Below are 18,393 nucleotides of genomic sequence, written 5' to 3'. Positions count from 1 at the left end.
AATCCTTTATTTTTTATTTTATGATGGGTCATTGGCCTCATGCTGCAGGTTATAGCAGTTCTGTTTTGCTGGCAACAATTCTGATATGCTCCTACATTGGCCACCTTTATTGGGCCTTCCAACTGTCAACAGCTGCTTTCCCCGGAATCTTCCAGCTTCCTTCCTCTGATTGGCTCTTGCCATACCGTCTGCCTTTTGATGTCCTCCTTTCAGGGGAAAACAGAGCTTGGCTGATTTCCCCCTGCTCTCCTTGCCAGGGCAAAAAGCTGCGGTAAGTTTCTGTGCCTCTGCAGGAATGCACCGGGTGTGTGGGATGGCTCCCTATGGAGGGGCTTCACCTCTGGTTAAGAGCGGTGGACTCGTAATCTGGTGAACCAGCTTCGCTTCCCCGCTCCTCCACATGCAGCTGCTGGGTGACCTTGGGCTAGTCACACTTCTCTGAAGTCTCTCAGCCCCACTCACCTCACAGAGTGTTTGTTGTGGGGGAGGAAGGGAAAGGAGAATGTTAGCCACTTTGAGACTCCTTCGGTTAGTGATAAAGCGGGATATCAAATCCAAACTCTTCTTCTACCCACTTCTGGGACTCTTGATCCAATCGACCGCCCTGGGAGAAAACAGCCAAAGTTCCAGCTTTCGACTTTGCTTCAATCTGGGAGTGGGGGAATCCAGGTGTTGTGGGACTACAACAACTACCGTCTCTGCCAGCGGCTGGGATGGATGGGAATTGGGAGCCCAACAATGTTTGGAGGTTCCCTCGTCACCATTTAATCTGTCTTACTAACAGCCAGAGCAGCCACTCATGCAGAGACATGTCAGGGAGTCTCCTTTTCGAATAGTGCTCCTGTGGGCTTTTCAGATATTGCTGGACTACAAATCCCACCATCCCTGATCCCCAATCAGTCTTAATAAAAGTGTTTGGGGGATTGTAGATCTGGGAGGTCTCCTAACAACTCTCAGCACCCTTACCACACTGCAGCACACAGGACAACAAATTATTTTTTGGAATTGTTGATTTCAGAAAACTTTTTTAAAATGGTTTTTATTAAAGACTTTCTTGTGTCACAAAACAAATAAACAGGGAAAAGCATGTCTGTGCCCCCACTACCAATTCATAGAGTCCTTTTCACAGTTCTTTTATATGTAGTGGGAGACACTTTTGTTGTAGACATCTTGCAGTTGGGGGGGGGGGGAAAGAGAAGGGGGGGGAGAGATGGGGTTTTTGTTCTAATAATAATAATAATAATAATAATAATAATAATAATAATAATATAATTTATTATTTATACCCCAGCCACTCTGGGCGGCTCCCAACAGAATATAATAATAAAAAAGCGACAAAACATCAAACATTAAAAACTTCCCTAAACAGGGCTGCCTAAAAGTCAGATAGTTGTTTGTTTCCTTGACATCTGATGGGAGGGTGTTTCACAGGGCACCACTACCGAGAAGGCCCTGTGCCTGGTTCCCTGTAATCTCGCAGTGAGGGAACTGCCAGAAGGCCCTTGGAGCTGGACCTCAGTGTCCGAGCTGAATGATGGGGATGGAGATGCTCCTTCAGGTATACTGGGCCGAGATTGTTTTGTTCTTTTGTTGTGTTGCATAGTGTGTAGGGATTTGTGTCAGCATCACACAGGTATATGCTTTGTTACAAAGAAGCTGCACTGCAATCATGAACGCAAAGCAACCAAGCTCTGGAGCCCTTAATCTCTTGCAATGTCAATAAAAACAAACAAACAACAAACAGTGTAAAGAAACCATTGCGAAAATACACGGTTGCATGTAAAAATGTTACATTAATACAAAGTTACCAATATATAGAAATCAATTTCTGTTCATTTTGCTTCCAACACACCCTCCCTCTCAGACTCTGGGTTTTCACCCCAGGGTCCAAACAAACTCTGCTCACCCACAAAAGCCTCACAACCAAAAGAGTTCCTGGAAACAGCAACTGTCACCTTAGTCTCTCATTGAGCAGGCCCAAGGTGGATGTTACCTCCCTAGGCTGCTACAGCTGTGTCCCATTCAGCTGCCCTCTCCACACTCAGTTCCAGGTACAACAGGTTTGTTGATTTCCCCAGGGGGTCCAGAGGATGGGGAAAGTGCCCCCTTCCACTCACAGCTCTTTCTTCACCCTCTGTCCTCTCCTCCTCTGACTCCTCTAGTTGATACCATCTCAGAACGCCCAAATTCTTCTTTCTCCCTACAGCTCCCTGCCTATTTTTCACCCATACCCAAGGAACTATGGAAACTTCGAATACCTCAATTCCCAAATGCAAGAAAAAGGTGAGTCAGATGCATCCTGGCTCCCCCTGGTGAGATTCAAATCAAAATCAGCCACAATGGTTTGAAGTTCTAAAGCTGGGCAAAGCAAATGGGTACTACAACTCCCCACTGTCCCTCCTCATTGGCCATGCTGGCTGGGACTGATGCGAGGTCGAGTCCAGCAACAATTGAAGGCCGCCATCTTAGCCAGTGTGGTACAGTGGTGAGGGTGTCCAATGAAGACCTGGGAGACTAAGGTTCAAATCTCCACTTGGCCATGAAGTGAAGAAGAAGGAAGAAGAAGGAAGAAGAAGAAGCCACCTGAGCAGCCACTCATGCAGAGATACAGCAGGCAGCCTCCTACCTTGATGGTGTCCCAGCTCCCAGGCACATTTAGTCCAGGGATGGGCAGCCTGTGGATTTCCATATGTTGTTGGACTACAATTCCCCTCCTCCCTGACCATTGGCCAGGCTGTTTTGGGGCAGATGGAAGTTGAATCCAACCAAATCTGGAGAGCTGGGGGCAAAGTTTGTTTCTGCCTTTGCTGTTGCCTCTGCTTCCTTGCAGTTTGATTTATCCGTAGTAGTAGTAGTAGTAGTAGTAGTACAGTGGTACCTCTGGTTATGAACTTAATTCATTCTGGAGGTCCATTCTTAACCTGAAACCATTCTTAACCTGAGGTACCACTTTAGCTAATGGGGCCTCCTGCTGCCACCGCGCCGCCAGCACGCGATTTCTGTTCTCATCCTGAGGTAAAGTTCTTAACCTGAGGTACTATTTCTGGGTTAGCGGAGTCTGTAACCAGAAGTGTTTGTAACCTGAGGTGTTTGTAAGGTACCACTGTAATTAATTAGTTACTGCCCATCTAACTTGACGGCCACTCTGGGTGGCTTCAAACAAATTAAAAAGTGAGACATCAAACATTCAAAACTTTTCTATAAAGGACAGCCTTCAGAAGTCTTCTAAAAGTCAGATAGTTGTTTGTTTCCTTGACATCTGATGGGAGGCATGACTACCTAGAAGGCCCTCTGTCCGGTTCCATTGTAACTTCACTTTTCTCAGTGAGTGAACGGCCAGAAGGCCCTCGGAGCTGGACCTCAGTGTTCAGGCTGAATGATGGGGGTGGAGACTCTCCTTCAGGTATGCAGGGCCAAAGGCATTCAGGGCTTTAAAGGTCAGCACCAACCCTTTGAATTGCGCTCAGAAACGTTTCCCAAGAAGGAGAGGGTTCTTCACCGATAGAGGAGGTGCTGGAGTCACCCCAATGGCTTGTGAAGTTGTGCTCGGGGTTTCTGGTGCTGTGGGATGTACCACTCACCTGAAACACCCCCCCACAGGTCCTACTATTGCGGGCAAATTGCTGCCCCGGACTGTAGGTCCTGCTCACTGAATCAAGAGAACCGTGCCTGCAATTTTTGCCTCCTAATGTGGCCTGGGAATTGTGGCAGACCACATTTGGCCACTGGCTGAGAGAGGCAGTGACTGGCCCAAGTTCACCCCAGTAAACGTCATGGTTGAGCAGGGGATTCAAACCCTGGTATCCCAAGACTAGACCGATACGCTAACCACTACACCACACTCTCTCTGGAGTGTCTGGCCATGCTTCGTTTTATGGGTAGGGCTGGGTTTTCACTAGAAGGTGTCTCTAATGCACCTGCACAGTGTACAACCAGCAACACTGTCTACTGCTCTTTCCTATAGGAACTGACACCTGGACTTCTAATTGCTACAGTGATTCCCTCCCTTGGATCCTTGCAACTGGGATACATCTACTGGGTTGTCCTCAACCCAGAGACGGTAAGCCAGCCCTATTGTATGTGGGACTACTTAGAATCCTAGAACTGTAAGAGTTGGAAGGGAACTCCAAGAGTCATCTAGACCAACCCCCTGCAATGCAGGAATCTACATAGGGCAGGGGTGGGTCAATGCATTCGCTTGGAAAAGACGTAGCTCAGCAGCGGAGCATCTGCTTTGCATGCAGGAGTCTCCTGGTTCAAAACCCGTAACATCCCCGAGCAGGGCTGGGAAACATCAGAATCTGAAACCTCAAAGAGCAGCTGCCAGTCAGTGCAGACACTACTAGGCTGGATGGGGGGGAATGCTTCTACTGGTTCTACCAGGGACTTAGGTGGTGTCATGGGTTGTTTGGACACAGGGGATTGGTGGAGGGCACCAACTGGGGAGCCCCCAATGGAAGAAAGTGGTGGGGTGACAAAGAATGGTCAGAAGCAGAAGACTGGGGAAAGGAGGTGTCAAGCTGAAGAGGTAGCAGGGTTGAGTGAGCAGGGGGAGTCTGTGGGCCATAGCTCAGTTTTAGAGGGCAAATGTTGCATGTGGGGTGGTCTCAGGGGCAACCCAAAGCATTTCTAGTTACTGTTTTTGCTGAGGGCAGCAAAGAGCTCTACTTGGGAAACTGCTGCCATTCAGAGTACAGTGGTACCTTGGTTCTCAAACTTAATCCGTTCTGGAAGTCCGTTCCAAAACCAAGGCGCACTTTCCCATAGAAAGTAATGCAAAATGGATTAATCGGTTCCAGACTTTTAAAAACAACCCCTAAAACAGCAATTTGACATGAATTTTACTATCTCATGAGACCATTGACCCATTAAATGAAAGCAATAAACAATGTACTGCAACCACACAATCAATCAATCAATCAATCAATCAATCAGTAGCTGAACTGGGTTCCACACAGTCACAGAAACAAAACAAAAAGAGCCGCAAAAACAAAAACGCAAAATAAATAGCAAAAACAGACAGACCTCAGCGTAACACTCAAAATGGAAGCGTGGCACTCAAATCGGAAGCGTAACACTCAAAACAGAGCATGTTTGGCTTCTGAAAAAAGTTTGCAAACTGGAACGCTTACTTCCGGGTTTGCAGTGTTTGGGTTCCAAGTTGTTTGAGTACCAAGGCGTTTGAGAACCAGGGTACCACTGTAGGTGATACTGCGCTGGATGGTATAAGTTAGTTTCCTGGGTCTCAGATCCTGTGTGCTCCTCCCACTCTCTTTCATCTGATGTCTCTCTTCCATCTTAGGTCTCACATATAAATTCCAACATAACGGAAGAGACTGAAAGGATGGACATCAGAATCGAAGAGGCTCAGACTGGCTGGATGGCCTTTAACGCTATGGTCTTCCCAATTGGAGGCATCATTGGGTCGCTGATGCTCGGCACCTTGGTGGATAGCTGCGGCAGGTACAGAGATAATAGGGGGATGGAGAACAGTAGGCACAGCAAGAGGTGTTGGGGGTGGGGAATATGACTATTGCTGACCCATACCCCCCACTGATCTCTAGTTAAGCTACGTGTTGGGTCATTGCCTTAGAAACATAGGAAAACACAACACAAAGGAATACAGATAAATAAAGCAATGCAGCTCACATGACTCTGTATGCAATTATATAGAACTTATATAAAAGACAACATGTAAAAATAAGACATTTATATTCCACCAAGCATCCATTTCTTTAAATATAGCCTTTACATAATACACGGGTGGCACTGTGGGTTAAACCACAGAGCCTATGACTTGCCAGTCAGAAGGTCAGCGGTTCGAATCCCCGCGACGGGGTGAGCTCCCGTTGCTCGGTCCCTGCTCCTTCCTCCCTAGCAGTTCGAAAGCATGTCAAAGTGCAAGTAGATAAATAGGTACCACTCTGGCGGGAAAGTAAACGGCGTTTCCGTGCACTTCTCTGGTTCACCAGAAGCGGCTTAGTCATAGCTGTACGCCGGCTCCATCAGCCAATAAAGCGAGATGAGCGCCGCAACCCCAGAGTCGCCTGCGACTGGACCTAATGGTCAGGGGTCCCTTTACCTTTACATAATATATACCATACCAAAACCATGCTCAATATGGGACAACTCAAAACCAAATTTCTGTCCAAATGTTCCTTCATTCAATACAGAGAAAAGAATCTCTGCATATATACTTGTTGCTAAAGGATAATTTGCAGACAGGATAGAGTCATAGAACTGTAGAGCTGGAAGGGACCCCAAGAGTTATCTAGTCCAGCCTCCTGTAATACGGGAATCTACATAGAGCAGGGATAGGTCAATGCATTTGCTTGGGAAAGTTGTAGCTCAGCAGCAGAGCATCCGCTTTGCAAGCAGGAGTCTCCTGCTCTCGATCATCGCTCAAACTGCAGTCGTAGTGCCCCAGCTGTGTGAAATCCCATGTGGAACTCAGAAGACAACAAAACCACTGAGTGAAAGAATCTCTGCTTCAAATGTCTTTCTGTGGTCGGCCTGGAATGGAGTGATATGACGTCAAAGCCCCTGCTTAAGGAGATAAGTCGGCTGCACACACTTGCTCATTCTATAAGGGCAGATGGCACATGGTGGAATACACATGTTTTATTTTTTACGTTTTGTCTTTGGGAAGTTCTATCTAATTGCTTAGAAACGTAGGGAACAGCCTCAGGCTGTTTCAGACTGTTGGTTCATCTGAATCAGTAGACCAGTGGTCAGCAAACTTTTTCAGAAGGGGGCCAGTCCACTGTCCCTCAGGCCTTGTAGGGGGCCAGAGTATATTAATAAAAAATAAAAAATGAACAAATTCCTATGCCCCACAAATAACCCAAAGATGCATTTTAAATAAAAGCATACATTCTACCCATGTAAAAACACTCTGATTCCCGGACCGTCAGCAGGCCGGATTTAGAAGGCGATTGGGCTGGATCCGGCCCCCGGGCCTTAGTTTGCCTACCCATGCAGTAGCCAATCAGTATTGTCTCTACACTGACTGGAAGCAGCAAGTCAGGGCCTTGTGGCAACTCCGCAGCTGCCCTCCCTCCTCTCCTCTTCTCGTTGTTCGGGGCCTGCTCATCTTCTCCTCATCCCCTTTTTGCTGACTTTTCAGGAGACGGTCCTTGATGCTCAATAATGCTACGGCCGCCGTTGCCTGTGGATTAATGGGTGCTTCGAGTGCACGGAAATTCTACGACTTTGGCATTTTTGCTCGCTTCCTCGTTGGGCTATCTTCAGGTGAGAAAAAAGCGTTCCACATGCAGTCTTTGAATTGCCTTTTAACAAAACCAAGCCAAACAAAAGCAGAAAGCTGCCTTGAACCCGTGTCTGTGGTTTGACTCTTTGACTCCTGAACCCAGATGCCTAGGCTGCTTATCAGCATTAAAAAGTTAGGGAGCCGTGCACAGTGTAATCCTACTCAGAGTAGACCCACTGAAAATAATAGGCGTGACTAACTTAGGGCTGAGTTGGGTCCCATTTGCAATGTACGTTTAAAGCAGTATCATACCACTTTAAATACTTCTCCAATAGGGGATTCTGTTTCAACTTTTAAACGCCCGCTGAGAATTTTTCTATTCCGCCAGACTTAGGCAGGCAATTAAGAATATATCTTTCCATAATAGTTAGTTGACGGTCTCAGATTTTAAAGTTTTTAGGTGTTGTTGTTATACAGTACGATTGCATCTTGCGCAGGGGTGATGTTCTGGGAGTGACACATATGCACAAAAACGCATATATTCAAACCACCCCCTTGGCACCAGCCCCATGCAGCCATCCCTACTTTCCAAGCAGGGCAAAGAGCTTTTGAGCTCCCCGCCTTGCTTACTGGTCTCTCTCTTGGGCTCTGGGATGCTGTCATCAGATCTCGTGGGACCGGTTCCCACAAAATCTTGCAAGGGCACCCCAGAGCCTGGTAAACAAGATGGAGAGCTGAAAAGCTCTTTCTGCACTGGGATAATCTGGTGCAAAAGGAGCTTTAAAGCTTTCCTGGGAGCTGTGTTGAGGGCGGTCTGCTCCCACCTCCTTTCCTCCTTTTCTAATAATAATAATAATAATAATAATAATAATAATAATAATAATAAATTATTATTATTATTATTATTATTATTATTATTACTCCTCTGGGCAGATTCCAACAGAATGTTAAAAACACGATAAAACATCAAACATTAAAAACTTCCCTAAACAGGGCTGCCTTCAGATGCCTTCTAAAAGTCAGGTAGTTGTTTATTTCTTTGACATCTGATGGGAGGGCATTCCACAGGGCGGGTGACACTACCGAGAAGCCTCTTTGCCTGGTTCCCTGTGGGATATTTTTTTTCCCATTTGTCCCTCTAGCTCTGACCAGTGCACTTCTCATTTTCTTGCTGTGCATCATTTTTATGGTTGACCACAAATTTGACATGAGCCAACAGTGTGACGCGGCAGCTAAAAAAGCCAATGCAATTCTGGGCTGCATCAATAGGAGTATAGCATCTAGATCAAGGGAAGTAATAGTGCCACTGTATTCTGCTCTGGTCAGACCTCACCTGGAGTACTGTGTCCAGTTCTGGGCACCACAGTTCAAGAAGGACACTGACAAACTGGAACGTGTCCAGAGGAGGGCAACCAAAATGGTCAAAGGCCTGGAAACGATGCCTTATGAGGAACGGCTAAGGGAGCTGGGCATGTTTAGCCTGGAGAAGAGGAGGTTAAGGGGTGATATGATAGCCATGTTCAAATATATAAAAGGATGTCACATAGAGGAGGGAGAAAGGTTGTTTTCTGCTGCTCCAGAGAAGCGGACACGGAGCAATGGATCCAAACTACAAGAAAGAAGATTCCACCTAAACATTAGGAAGAACTTCCTGACAGTAAGAGCTGTTTGACAGTGGAATTTGCTGCCAAGGAGTGTGGTGGAGTCTCCTTCTTTGGAGGTCTTTAAGCAGAGGCTTGACAACCATATGCCAGGAGTGCTCTGATGGTGTTTCCTGCTTGGCAGGGGGTTGGACTCGATGGCCCTTGTGGTCTCTTCCAACTCTATGATTCTATGATTCTATGATTTATTTCATTTCCCCCACTGTTTTGCGCTCCTAAAAAAAAATGGTGATCAAGTGATAGAGGTGCAAAATTTGTGTGTGTTCCCGCTCGTTTGTGATGGCTCCAATCACAACTTTATTTTCTGTGGGAACTTTATTTTCAGGTAGGAACATGCAGTCCCAGCGAAATAGAAAATGTGGCAAAGAGGTATGGACTTAAGAGAAAGTGTGGCTGGGCCCTGAGTTCAAGTGGTGGGAGGCAGAACGGCTGGGACCAGCAAAGTTCTACTCACAGCAAACCCACTGAAATTAACAGAGTTAGTTGTGTGCACTAGTCTGTCCAGAGCAGGATTAATAGTGGTTGCAGCCCTATGCCACAAATGATGAAGTAACGCCATGGATGAGGTCCCTCTGCCAGTTGTGCCTGTGACCCTTTGATTCTCATTTAACCAGGCTTGTTTTCCACTATGATCCCCTTATATGTTGGAGAGCTCGCCCCCGTAAGCATGAGGGGGGCCTTCACGATGATGTCCATACTGTTCTTCACCGTGGGTCTCCTCTTGGCTCAGGCCATCAGCAGTCCCAACATCCTTGGGAACAAGAAACGTAAGTTGGAGAAGAGGGCGGGGTCAGGGATGTGGGGGTGGCGCTGTGGACTAAACCACTGAGCCTCTTGGACTTGCCAATCAGAAGGTCGGCTGTTCGAATCCGTGCGACGGGGTGAGCTCCCGTTGCTCTGTCCCAGCTCCTGCCAACCTGGCAGTTCGAAAGTATGCCAGTGCAAGTAGATAAATAGGTACCACTGTGACGGGAAGGTAAACGGCATTTCCGTGCGCTCTGGTTTTCGTCACGGTGTTCTGCTGCGCCAGAAGCGGTTTAGTCATGCTGGCCACATGACCCAGAAAGCTGTGGACAAACGGCGATAGCCCTTTCCTCCACCAGTTTGTCCCATCCTCTTTTAAAGCCATCTAAGTTGGTGGCCACCCTGGCCTCTTGTGGGAGTGAGTTCCACAGTTCAGCTCTTCCTGTGGTCAGCCCCTTCTTTTCTCTGTCCTGCGTTCAGTTTTGCAGGATGTGTCTTGGTCCTAGCGTTAGGAGAGGGGGAGAAAAGTACTCCCCTCTCAACTGCCTCCACTCCATGCTTCACTTTGTAAATGTACCTTGTCACGACTTATTCACTTGTCTCGTTTTCTTAGATCTGCCAGTGATGCTGGGCCTGACCGGGATAGTTGCTTTCTTCAACATCCCACTCCTGCTCCTGTGCCCTGAAAGTCCTCGCTACCTGTTTATTCAGATGAAGAACGAAGCAAAAGCGAGGAAAGGTAGGCTTGCCTTGTAGCTTTATGTTATGTACTGAAGTTCTCACCCTGGCCAGCAGGGGGATACTGTAGATAGTTTTCACTCAGGTCCACATATGCAAATAAGGGATTGAAAGTGACGCTCAGTGATTGGATAGTTACAGAAAATGGTTACTGTTGCGTTCTAGTGGAGCTCTATATAAGCAGGCTGGCTGAACCCTTCAGTTCAGTTCTGTTCTGGCCTGTGAATAAACAAGAGCTGTTTGAAGAATCGCTGTGTCGTCTGATATGTTCACCCACAACTTAACTCTTTGTATGCAGAAGGCCCCCGGGCCCAATCCCTGGTGTCTCCAGGTAAGGCTGCGAGGAGGTGGGAAGTGATATCGGGATTGACTGGGAGGCATTTGCCCCTCCCGCCTGTCAAAGTTTGCTTGGGCTGTGACCGATGTCAGACCCTCCAAGTGTCCCTATGTTCCAGTCCCGGGATTACAGAAGCAGTCCCAGTTTCTGATTTGATCCTGGAATGTCCCACTTTCCCATAGGATGTTCCTATTTATCGTCAGATAAATATTGGAGGATATGTTAGGGTGGCCCCTATTTTCATCGGAGAAATGTTGGAGGATTATGGAGTCACGCAACCCTCGAGCGAAGGAGATAAGTAACTATACAACCTTTAGAGACATCTGAAGGCAAATTTATTATGTTTTTATCTATGTTGGAAGTCTCCCAGAGCGGCTGAGTTCAACATACATAATAAAAGTACAGTGGTACCTCAGGTTAAGTACTTAATTCGTTCCGGAGGTCCGTACTTAACCTGAAACTGTTCTTAACCTGAAGCACCACTTTAGCTAATGGGGCCTCCTGCTGCCGCCGCACCGCTGGAGCACGATTTCTGTTCTCATCCTGAAGCAAAGTTCTTAACCTGAAGCACTATTTCTGGGTTAGCGGAGTCAGTAACCTGAAGCGTATTTAACCTGAAGCGTATGTAACCTGAGGTACCACTGTATTATGGAAAAGAATGTCTCTATTTTCATTGGAGAAATGTTGGAGGGTATGTGATGTTTACGCTCTAATCTGGACTGTGCGTAGTGCTTGAATGCTCTTTCTTCCTCAGATTCTCTCTCTCTCTCTCTCTCCACCCAGCCTTGAAAATGCTCAGGAACAAGGTTGACATGGAAAATGAGATTGAGGAGCTCCGAAAGGAGGAGAAGTATGAGATACAAGAAAAGGACATGACGATACTTTCGCTTCTGAAAAGCCATAGTCTCCGTCGCCAAGTCATCACCATCGCCATCTTGTTGGGGGGCCAGCAATTTTCTGGCATAATTGGGGTGAGGAAGCCAACGTTCCAGGTGGCTCAGAAGCTGTGGGAGAAGGGATGAGGAACCTTTCTCTGCCAGGAGGGGGCATGTTCCTGTCCCAGAAAGTGCCTGAGGGTCACATGATGTTGGTGAAACTCTTTGGCTCCTGTAATAATGGGGGGGGGGGCTGGCTATTTTTTTCAACTGGTGAATGAAGGAAAGAAAGGGCTAAGGAAAGGAAGACCAGACGGTCTACAATCAGCATTCAGAGGCTGTAACACCAGGTTGCTGATTCATGTGTGCGCACACACAAATACACACACACACAGACACACACACACACACACACACACCCCAGACAAGGAATTCCAGAACATTCTCCCAGGTGAAGCAGGTGGGGAACTGAATCCAGCTGGAGGAGCAATTTTGACACCCCCAGCTCTCACAGGCCAAGTTTGACAGGGTGGGGGCAATTGCCTCATGTCACGTGTGGCAACCCTGTGTTGCTGTTTTTAGCCAGGCATTTTAACTGAATTCTGGTTTTGTCGTTTTAACTGATTTTTATTTTGTTGCCATGTACACCTCTGAGGGAAGGATAAAATTAAATGTGGGTGTATTGCCTAGAATAGAATGCATAAATAAATATCCTCCTTCATTGGAGGCATTGAAACAGAGCATGAATGGCCACTTGCCATGGGTTTGTTAGCCGCGATTCCTTCGTTGCAGGAGATGACCCTTGGGCCAATTCTTTGGCTCTATAATTCTAAAATACCTTAAAGGCAACTCTCATCAGCGAAGGGTTGTTTGTGGTGGTTTCTATTTTATTTCATTTTGCTTTTTCCTCTTTCCTGAAAATTCCTGGTAGCCAGCACCTTCTTCCGCAGCTGATGTCTTTGTTTGCTGTGATCTGCTTGCAGGGCTACTTCTACGCAGAGAAAATCTACAGGTCGCTTCTAAGCAAAGAGAGCCATATCTTTTATATGAATTTGTCTGTGACGTGTTGGCTCTTGTTTATAGCCTCCATAACGGTGAGCCATCCCCTCTCTCCTTCCCTTTCAAATCTCCAAACTCAATCCCAGAGAGACCTGCATTTGGCCTATAGTTTTCCCACCCTACCAATTAAAGAGAGGAAAGTTACATGATGTTGGCCATTTATCTATTCACTCTGGCTTGTTGGCAAGGAAGGTTTAGATAAGGCCACATCAAAGCAACTTTTCTTTACGTTCCTCCATAACTTTCCTTATTGCAAAAAGTTGGATTTTTTGGGGAATATTTTTTTTTGGGGGGGGGAGCAGTTTTGTTGCGCAAGACACCCAATCAATTGTTTAAAAAACTTTTAACTCTTTATATTTTTATATTCCTTGTAAGCCGCTTAGCTTTCCTACAGTCAAGCAGTATGTAATTTTTCTTAAATAAACTACAGTGGTACCTTGGGTTACATACGCTTCAGGTTACACACTCCGCTAACCCAGAAATAGTGCTTCAGGTTAAGAACTTTGCTTCAGGATGAGAACAGAAATCGTGCTCTGGCGGCGCGGCAGCAGCAGGAGGCCCCATTAGCTAAAGGTTAAGAACAGTTTCAGGTTAAGAACGGACCTCCGGAACAAATTAAGTACTTAACCTGAGGTACCATTGTATAAACACTTGTAAGAAATCGATCTCGTAGCATGGCAGCACCTATGCTATTGACATCAGGCAGATAGATATCTTTGCTGTTTTCTTTTCAGTACCTGCTTAAAACAAAATTGGTTTAGGCCACAGTTAGTTTTGTTTTATTACTTTTTCTCCTGTTGGTTTTAATAATATTTTGGATTAATTTTTTTTAATACATGTTTTTATTGATAATTTTTCATATTTCCTGCGAACTAAGAGGCTTCATGACAATCAAGTAGGATATAATTGTTGTTAAATAAATACACACATGTATTTGTATGCATTTAGGAAGTTTGTCTTGAGGAAGACTGCCCAGTTCCTTACTTGGTTTGCTGGCCGACAGCAGCTATTTGCAGGCAGAAACCGTGAAGGGAGGGAGTGGGGAGATCTTGGATTTAAAATGTTCCCATAGGAAATAATGGAAATTGTCAGCTCGTTATGTGAACACTAGCCTAACAAACGATTTCCTGGGAACGCCTTATGTCCGGTAAGCGGGACCTGCATGTAAAATCAATAAATCAGCTGGAGCTCTGCAACCTGAAGCTGTTGGCTGTGATCAGAGGCTTCCTTTCTCTCTCACCCCCCTGCCTTTATATTCCCTAGATGTCTGTCATTGACTCTGTGGGGCGGAGGTTTCTTCTACTTCTGGGATTTCTGATCTGTAGTGTTTCCTGCGTCTTGCTAACCTTGACCCTCGAACTTCAGGTGAGTAAATAGCGACCGGCAGAATGCAGAGCTGAATGTCGCTCATTAAAATTAGCTATTCTGCTTTGTTTAGGCCATTATTATAATTCTATATAATAATTTATAATAATAATACAGTGGTACCTCAGGCGGCAGCGGGAGGTCCCATTAGCTAAAGTGGTGCTTCAGGTTAAGAATAGTTCAGGTTAAGTATGGACCTCCGGAACAAATTAAGTACTTAACCCGAGGTACCACTGTAATAATAATAATAATAATAATAGGCATTCTAACCTGGCCTTCACCATAAACAACTCAGGTCCTCAATACCTGAGGAACCTCCTCCTTCCCAGAATCCTCTTGGATTCTGAGATTTCGGAAGCGGGCACTCTTGGTAGTTCTCCACCCACAGAGGGTGGCGGTAGCGGCGGCCGAGGAGAGAACTTTCTCTACTGTGGCCCCTAAGTTATGGAACTCCCCACAGAAGTGTGTCTGTTACCTTCCTTATAAAGCTTCTGGCAACTGCTGAAGACATACCCCTTTGCCTTCGCTTTAGACCCTTGTGTGTATTTTTAGGACGCAGCTAATTTTTTGAGATTGCAAGCTGTTTTAAACTGTTTTTAATATTGTGTTTTAACCTGCCCTGGGACCTTAGGGTAATAAATCAATCAATGACAACAACCCCACGATTCTTGAAAGAGATGTTTCTAACCGAAACTGTTTATAGATTATTATTATTTTTAAATTAACCTCTTAACAACTTTTATGACTGTTTTTAGAGTGCTTTGTGAGAATCAGTCCTACTAGAAAAACCGGCACACATACGGAGGTCAAAAAAGTAAGGGCAGATTTTGTTCCATTTGGCATGATTTTATTTTCCATGTCAAAAACGTAGAACATATCCACTCTCCCAGCTAGAAATGCTGTGGATAATACAGTAAAATGGGAATACATGCTGCTTCTTCTTCTTTGGCGATCACTTACAGCCAAATAAGATTGTCCTCCATGAACACGGTTTTAACAGAGCGTCTGTAAGTGACTGTGGAGGCCAGTTCTGGGTCCGCACGTCCTTCCACAAGTGGGGACATAGGTTTCCGGGTGGGCAGTAAGGTTTGCTGGAAATACAGCTGGTCCCCCTAGAAAATAAGAGATATCGATGTTGATCACATTTTTACTTTTATAAACTTGTTATATAATTCCTGTTATACCCTATGTGTGGACTGTGTTACTGATGTCTCTGGCCCCTCTCTTTATCTCTCCTTTGAGATTTCATGCCTGTTTTCCATGATGATTTTGTACTAAGCTTGATTTTATTTTCATTATTGCATTTATATGCCACCTTTTTTCTCCAGATGGGGTACCTGCTTCTCTCCCCCCCCCAATAGACTAGGCTTGAGAGGCAGTGACTTCGTCCATGTTCACCCAGCAAGCTTCATGGTTGATTGGGGGATTTGAACCCTGGTCTCCCAGGTCCCCAGGATGACACTCTAACCACTAAACCACACTGGCGCTCTGATTTGGCATTTTAATAAAATCTTGGCTGTGTTGGCTGCCCTGGGATCCTCCAAGAGGAAGGGCAGGATATAAATTCAATAAATAATAAGTTTCCAGGGCAGGCTCCAGCTATGGATGCGGGAGAAGACTCCATTCAGTTTGCTTTCAAGGAGAAATCTAACTAATCTGTGCTTTCCATAGCAATTCGCAAATGGAGGCAAAATTCACCCTGCTCTGGCTATTGCAAAGGAGTTCAAGGAATGTACTCAGAGACATGTATATGGGGGAGTTATGTGTGTGTACAAAGATGCCTATATCGTCCAAGTCAAAGGGTGTGGTGATTCCCCACCCCTGCCTCAAAACGAGAGGCAACCTCGCTCATGCACAACTCTCTTTCTCCAACAGCCCATGCAGCCATGGATGATTTACTTGAGCTCCGTTTTAGTCATTGCCATGCTCACTGGATACATGTTTGGGCCAGGTAAGGGCTCAGGCGACACACAAAACTTATTTGAGGTGGGTGAAGAACACGGGCCTTTTCTGTGGCGGCTCCCCATTTGTGGAATGCTCTCCCTGTGGAGACTCACCTGGCGCCTTTGTTACATATCTTTAGGTGCCAAGCAAAAACGTTTCCCTTCGACCAGGCCTTTGGCTCATTAAACAACCTATGGCCTTTTAAATGTGTTTTTTTGGGGGGGTGGGGAGGGGAGTTATCGGTTTGTTTTTGTTTTATCGTGTGTTTTGCATTCTCGTGTTGTATTTTTGTGTTGTGACCTCTGGATGAAGGGCGATATGCAAATTTAATTAATTAAGATGGAAAAGACATAGATCCAGCACTGGAAGGGATCTCCAAATATCTGGAGGGCCCTATCTGTACTGTATGTTGAAAGAAGTTTTGTATCACTTTAAACGGTCATGGCTCCCCCCCCCAAAGAATTCTGGGAACTGTGGAGTGGTTAGGAGACCCCCTGTTCCCTTCGCAGAGCCACAATTCCCAGAGTTCCCTGGGAAGAGGGTGTGACTGTTAAATCACTCTGGGAGGAGGGAGCCAAATTCAACACCCAGCTTCCTTCTGTCCTCCCAGCTATAATCACCTACGTGGTCACTCTCGAGATCTTCCTTCAGTCATCGCGGGCCACAGCCTTCACGCTGGGCGGCATAGTGAACTGGATCACCCGCTGTTTTGCCGTGGGGATCTTCCTTAAGCTAGAGGTGAGTGGTTCTGCCAGGTCCCTTTTAGCGGGAAATAAATAAATAAAACGGCAGTAAAGATCGCATTTCGTCGAGCCACAAACGGTATCTAGATATTTCCCGCAAACACAACAGCTCCGCCCCAGCGGTAGGAAAGGACGTGGGAATGCTGGGAGAATGCAGGGAACCAGTTTGCACCTGTTGCTGTTTAAAAGAGCTCAGCTCCAGCTTGTGAGCAGCTTCTGGTTCAGTTGCTCCCCAGAGCACAGCCTTCATGTTTGCAGATGGCTGGAACCTGGTCCCACCTTGGCTTTTGCCCGGCTCGAACCTCACCTCGCCCTATACCCCACAGGGCAGGACAACAAGCCCCTGCAATTGGTAGGCCAGGCGAAGTTCCTGAACTGAGGGCTGTGGCCGTTCCGCTTTTGCGTGCTTGACAAAACGACCTTTCCTGGAGGTCCTGGATCGGCATCCAGACGCCGTGCAGGCGTCATTAAATGGAAACCGGACCCTGGAAGGACAGGATCCCTATGGGTGGGCTTTTCCAAAGTCCCGGTGTCAGGTCCACGTGTCTGTTCTGGGTGGGGTGGCACCCCCGTGAAAGCGGAGGTCAGCAGCCTTTCCCATCCCGAGGGCCACATTTCATTCTGGGGGCCACATGAGATGGGCAGGGCCAGCGGCACAAGGAGGGTGTGTTGAGCAACTGTGCTGGTCCCAAGGGCTAACCGTGCGGTGAAGTCTGAGTCCAGTCCGAGGTCGAGGGTGCAGTATGGAGGCTGCCCATCGAAGCTGGTGGGGTCCAAGGCAGGGAGTCAGGTGAGGTCAGGAACTCTGGCAGAAGAGCAGGACAGGGTTCAGGCAGGAACAGGCTACCAACAATGTTGCTCCCACAACCCGGGACTGGGCTGGCTGGCTTTTATCTGCCCTGAGGCATAGGGCAGCTCCGGTCCACAGGTGACTCACCTCTCCTGGCCTGGAGGCGAGCATTCCTCCTGCGGGAACTTAGTTCCCTCCGCCTCTCTGCCCTGAGCCTCTGCAGCTCAGGAGAGGCTGGAGGATTACCGGACCCAGAGGCAATCTCAGCTTCCTCTGACAGGGCTGAGAGTAGAGCAGCTGCAGGCAATGGGTTCTCCATCATCTCAGGAGCAGACTCAGCTGGTGCCTGCACCTGAGGATCCAGCACAGGTGAGGACCCTTCAGGCTCAAGCCCCAGTCCCGGCTCAGCTGGTTCTGGAGGCGGGGACTCCTGTGCAGGCTGGGATTCCTCAAGTTCAGCCTTCGAGTCTGAATCCCAGGCCGTCACAGCAACACATGCAGATTTCCTCTTTGCACGCTCGGTTACAACTCACAAACTGTGGCGGAAATGCCCAGAGCTGAAATGGAGACTGGGAAAACGAGGAGCCCGCCGGGACACATTGGTCAACCCCTGCTTACCTCCCCCTGTTCCCTCCCTCTTTTGTCTTTCCAACTCCAGCCGCTCACTGGGCCTTACAGCCTCCTGATCCTTTGGCCTCTCTGCATGGTGACCTTTATTTATATTTCCGCGATGGTTCCAGAAACCAGAGGCATGACCTTTCTTGAAATCCGCCAGTCCATGGATCTCCAAGCCAAGGAGGATAAGGAACGGATAGATAGAAACCCAAAAATTTAGCAACTCAGAAGGCATCGATGCTGTGCTTAATTGTTATTTTTTAAGATACAACGGTCCAAAGAGATCCCCTTCATGCTGTCCTTCAGTCACCT

The 18,393-nt window shown here is 47.0% G+C and overlaps 1 protein-coding gene across 1 annotated transcript; it reads left to right on the top strand.

Annotated features, from left to right (window-relative positions):
* Positions 1-12: 12 nt before the first annotated feature.
* Positions 13-18,302, top strand: LOC114602480 (solute carrier family 2, facilitated glucose transporter member 5-like). The gene is made up of 13 exons (XM_028740742.2): positions 13-271; positions 2,207-2,283; positions 3,965-4,060; positions 5,303-5,463; positions 7,127-7,251; positions 9,486-9,638; positions 10,229-10,354; positions 11,474-11,661; positions 12,549-12,659; positions 13,888-13,989; positions 15,865-15,940; positions 16,544-16,671; positions 18,125-18,302. The coding sequence occupies exons 2-13, from the start codon at positions 2,242-2,244 to the stop codon at positions 18,299-18,301; spliced, it is 1,485 nt and encodes a 494-aa protein (XP_028596575.2). The 5' UTR covers positions 13-271; positions 2,207-2,241; the 3' UTR covers position 18,302.
* Positions 18,303-18,393: the final 91 nt, after the last annotated feature.

This window comes from Podarcis muralis, chromosome 7, assembly GCF_964188315.1.
Source record: "Podarcis muralis chromosome 7, rPodMur119.hap1.1, whole genome shotgun sequence".
In the NCBI taxonomy this organism is placed as follows: Eukaryota; Metazoa; Chordata; class Lepidosauria; order Squamata; family Lacertidae; genus Podarcis; species Podarcis muralis.
Note: the sequence above shows the minus strand (reverse complement) of the source record. Positions and strands in the feature narration are given on the sequence as shown.

Bases quoted from the DNA above. Each gene is read 5' to 3' on its own strand.
- LOC114602480 (XM_028740742.2), top strand. From the start codon at position 2,242: ATGGAAACTTCGAATACCTCAATTCCCAAATGCAAGAAAAAG. The intron at 12,660-13,887 runs GTGAGCCATCCC...TATATTCCCTAG, and splicing joins TGTTTATAGCCTCCATAACG to ATGTCTGTCATTGACTCTGT. The intron at 13,990-15,864 runs GTGAGTAAATAG...TTTCTCCAACAG, and splicing joins CCTTGACCCTCGAACTTCAG to CCCATGCAGCCATGGATGAT.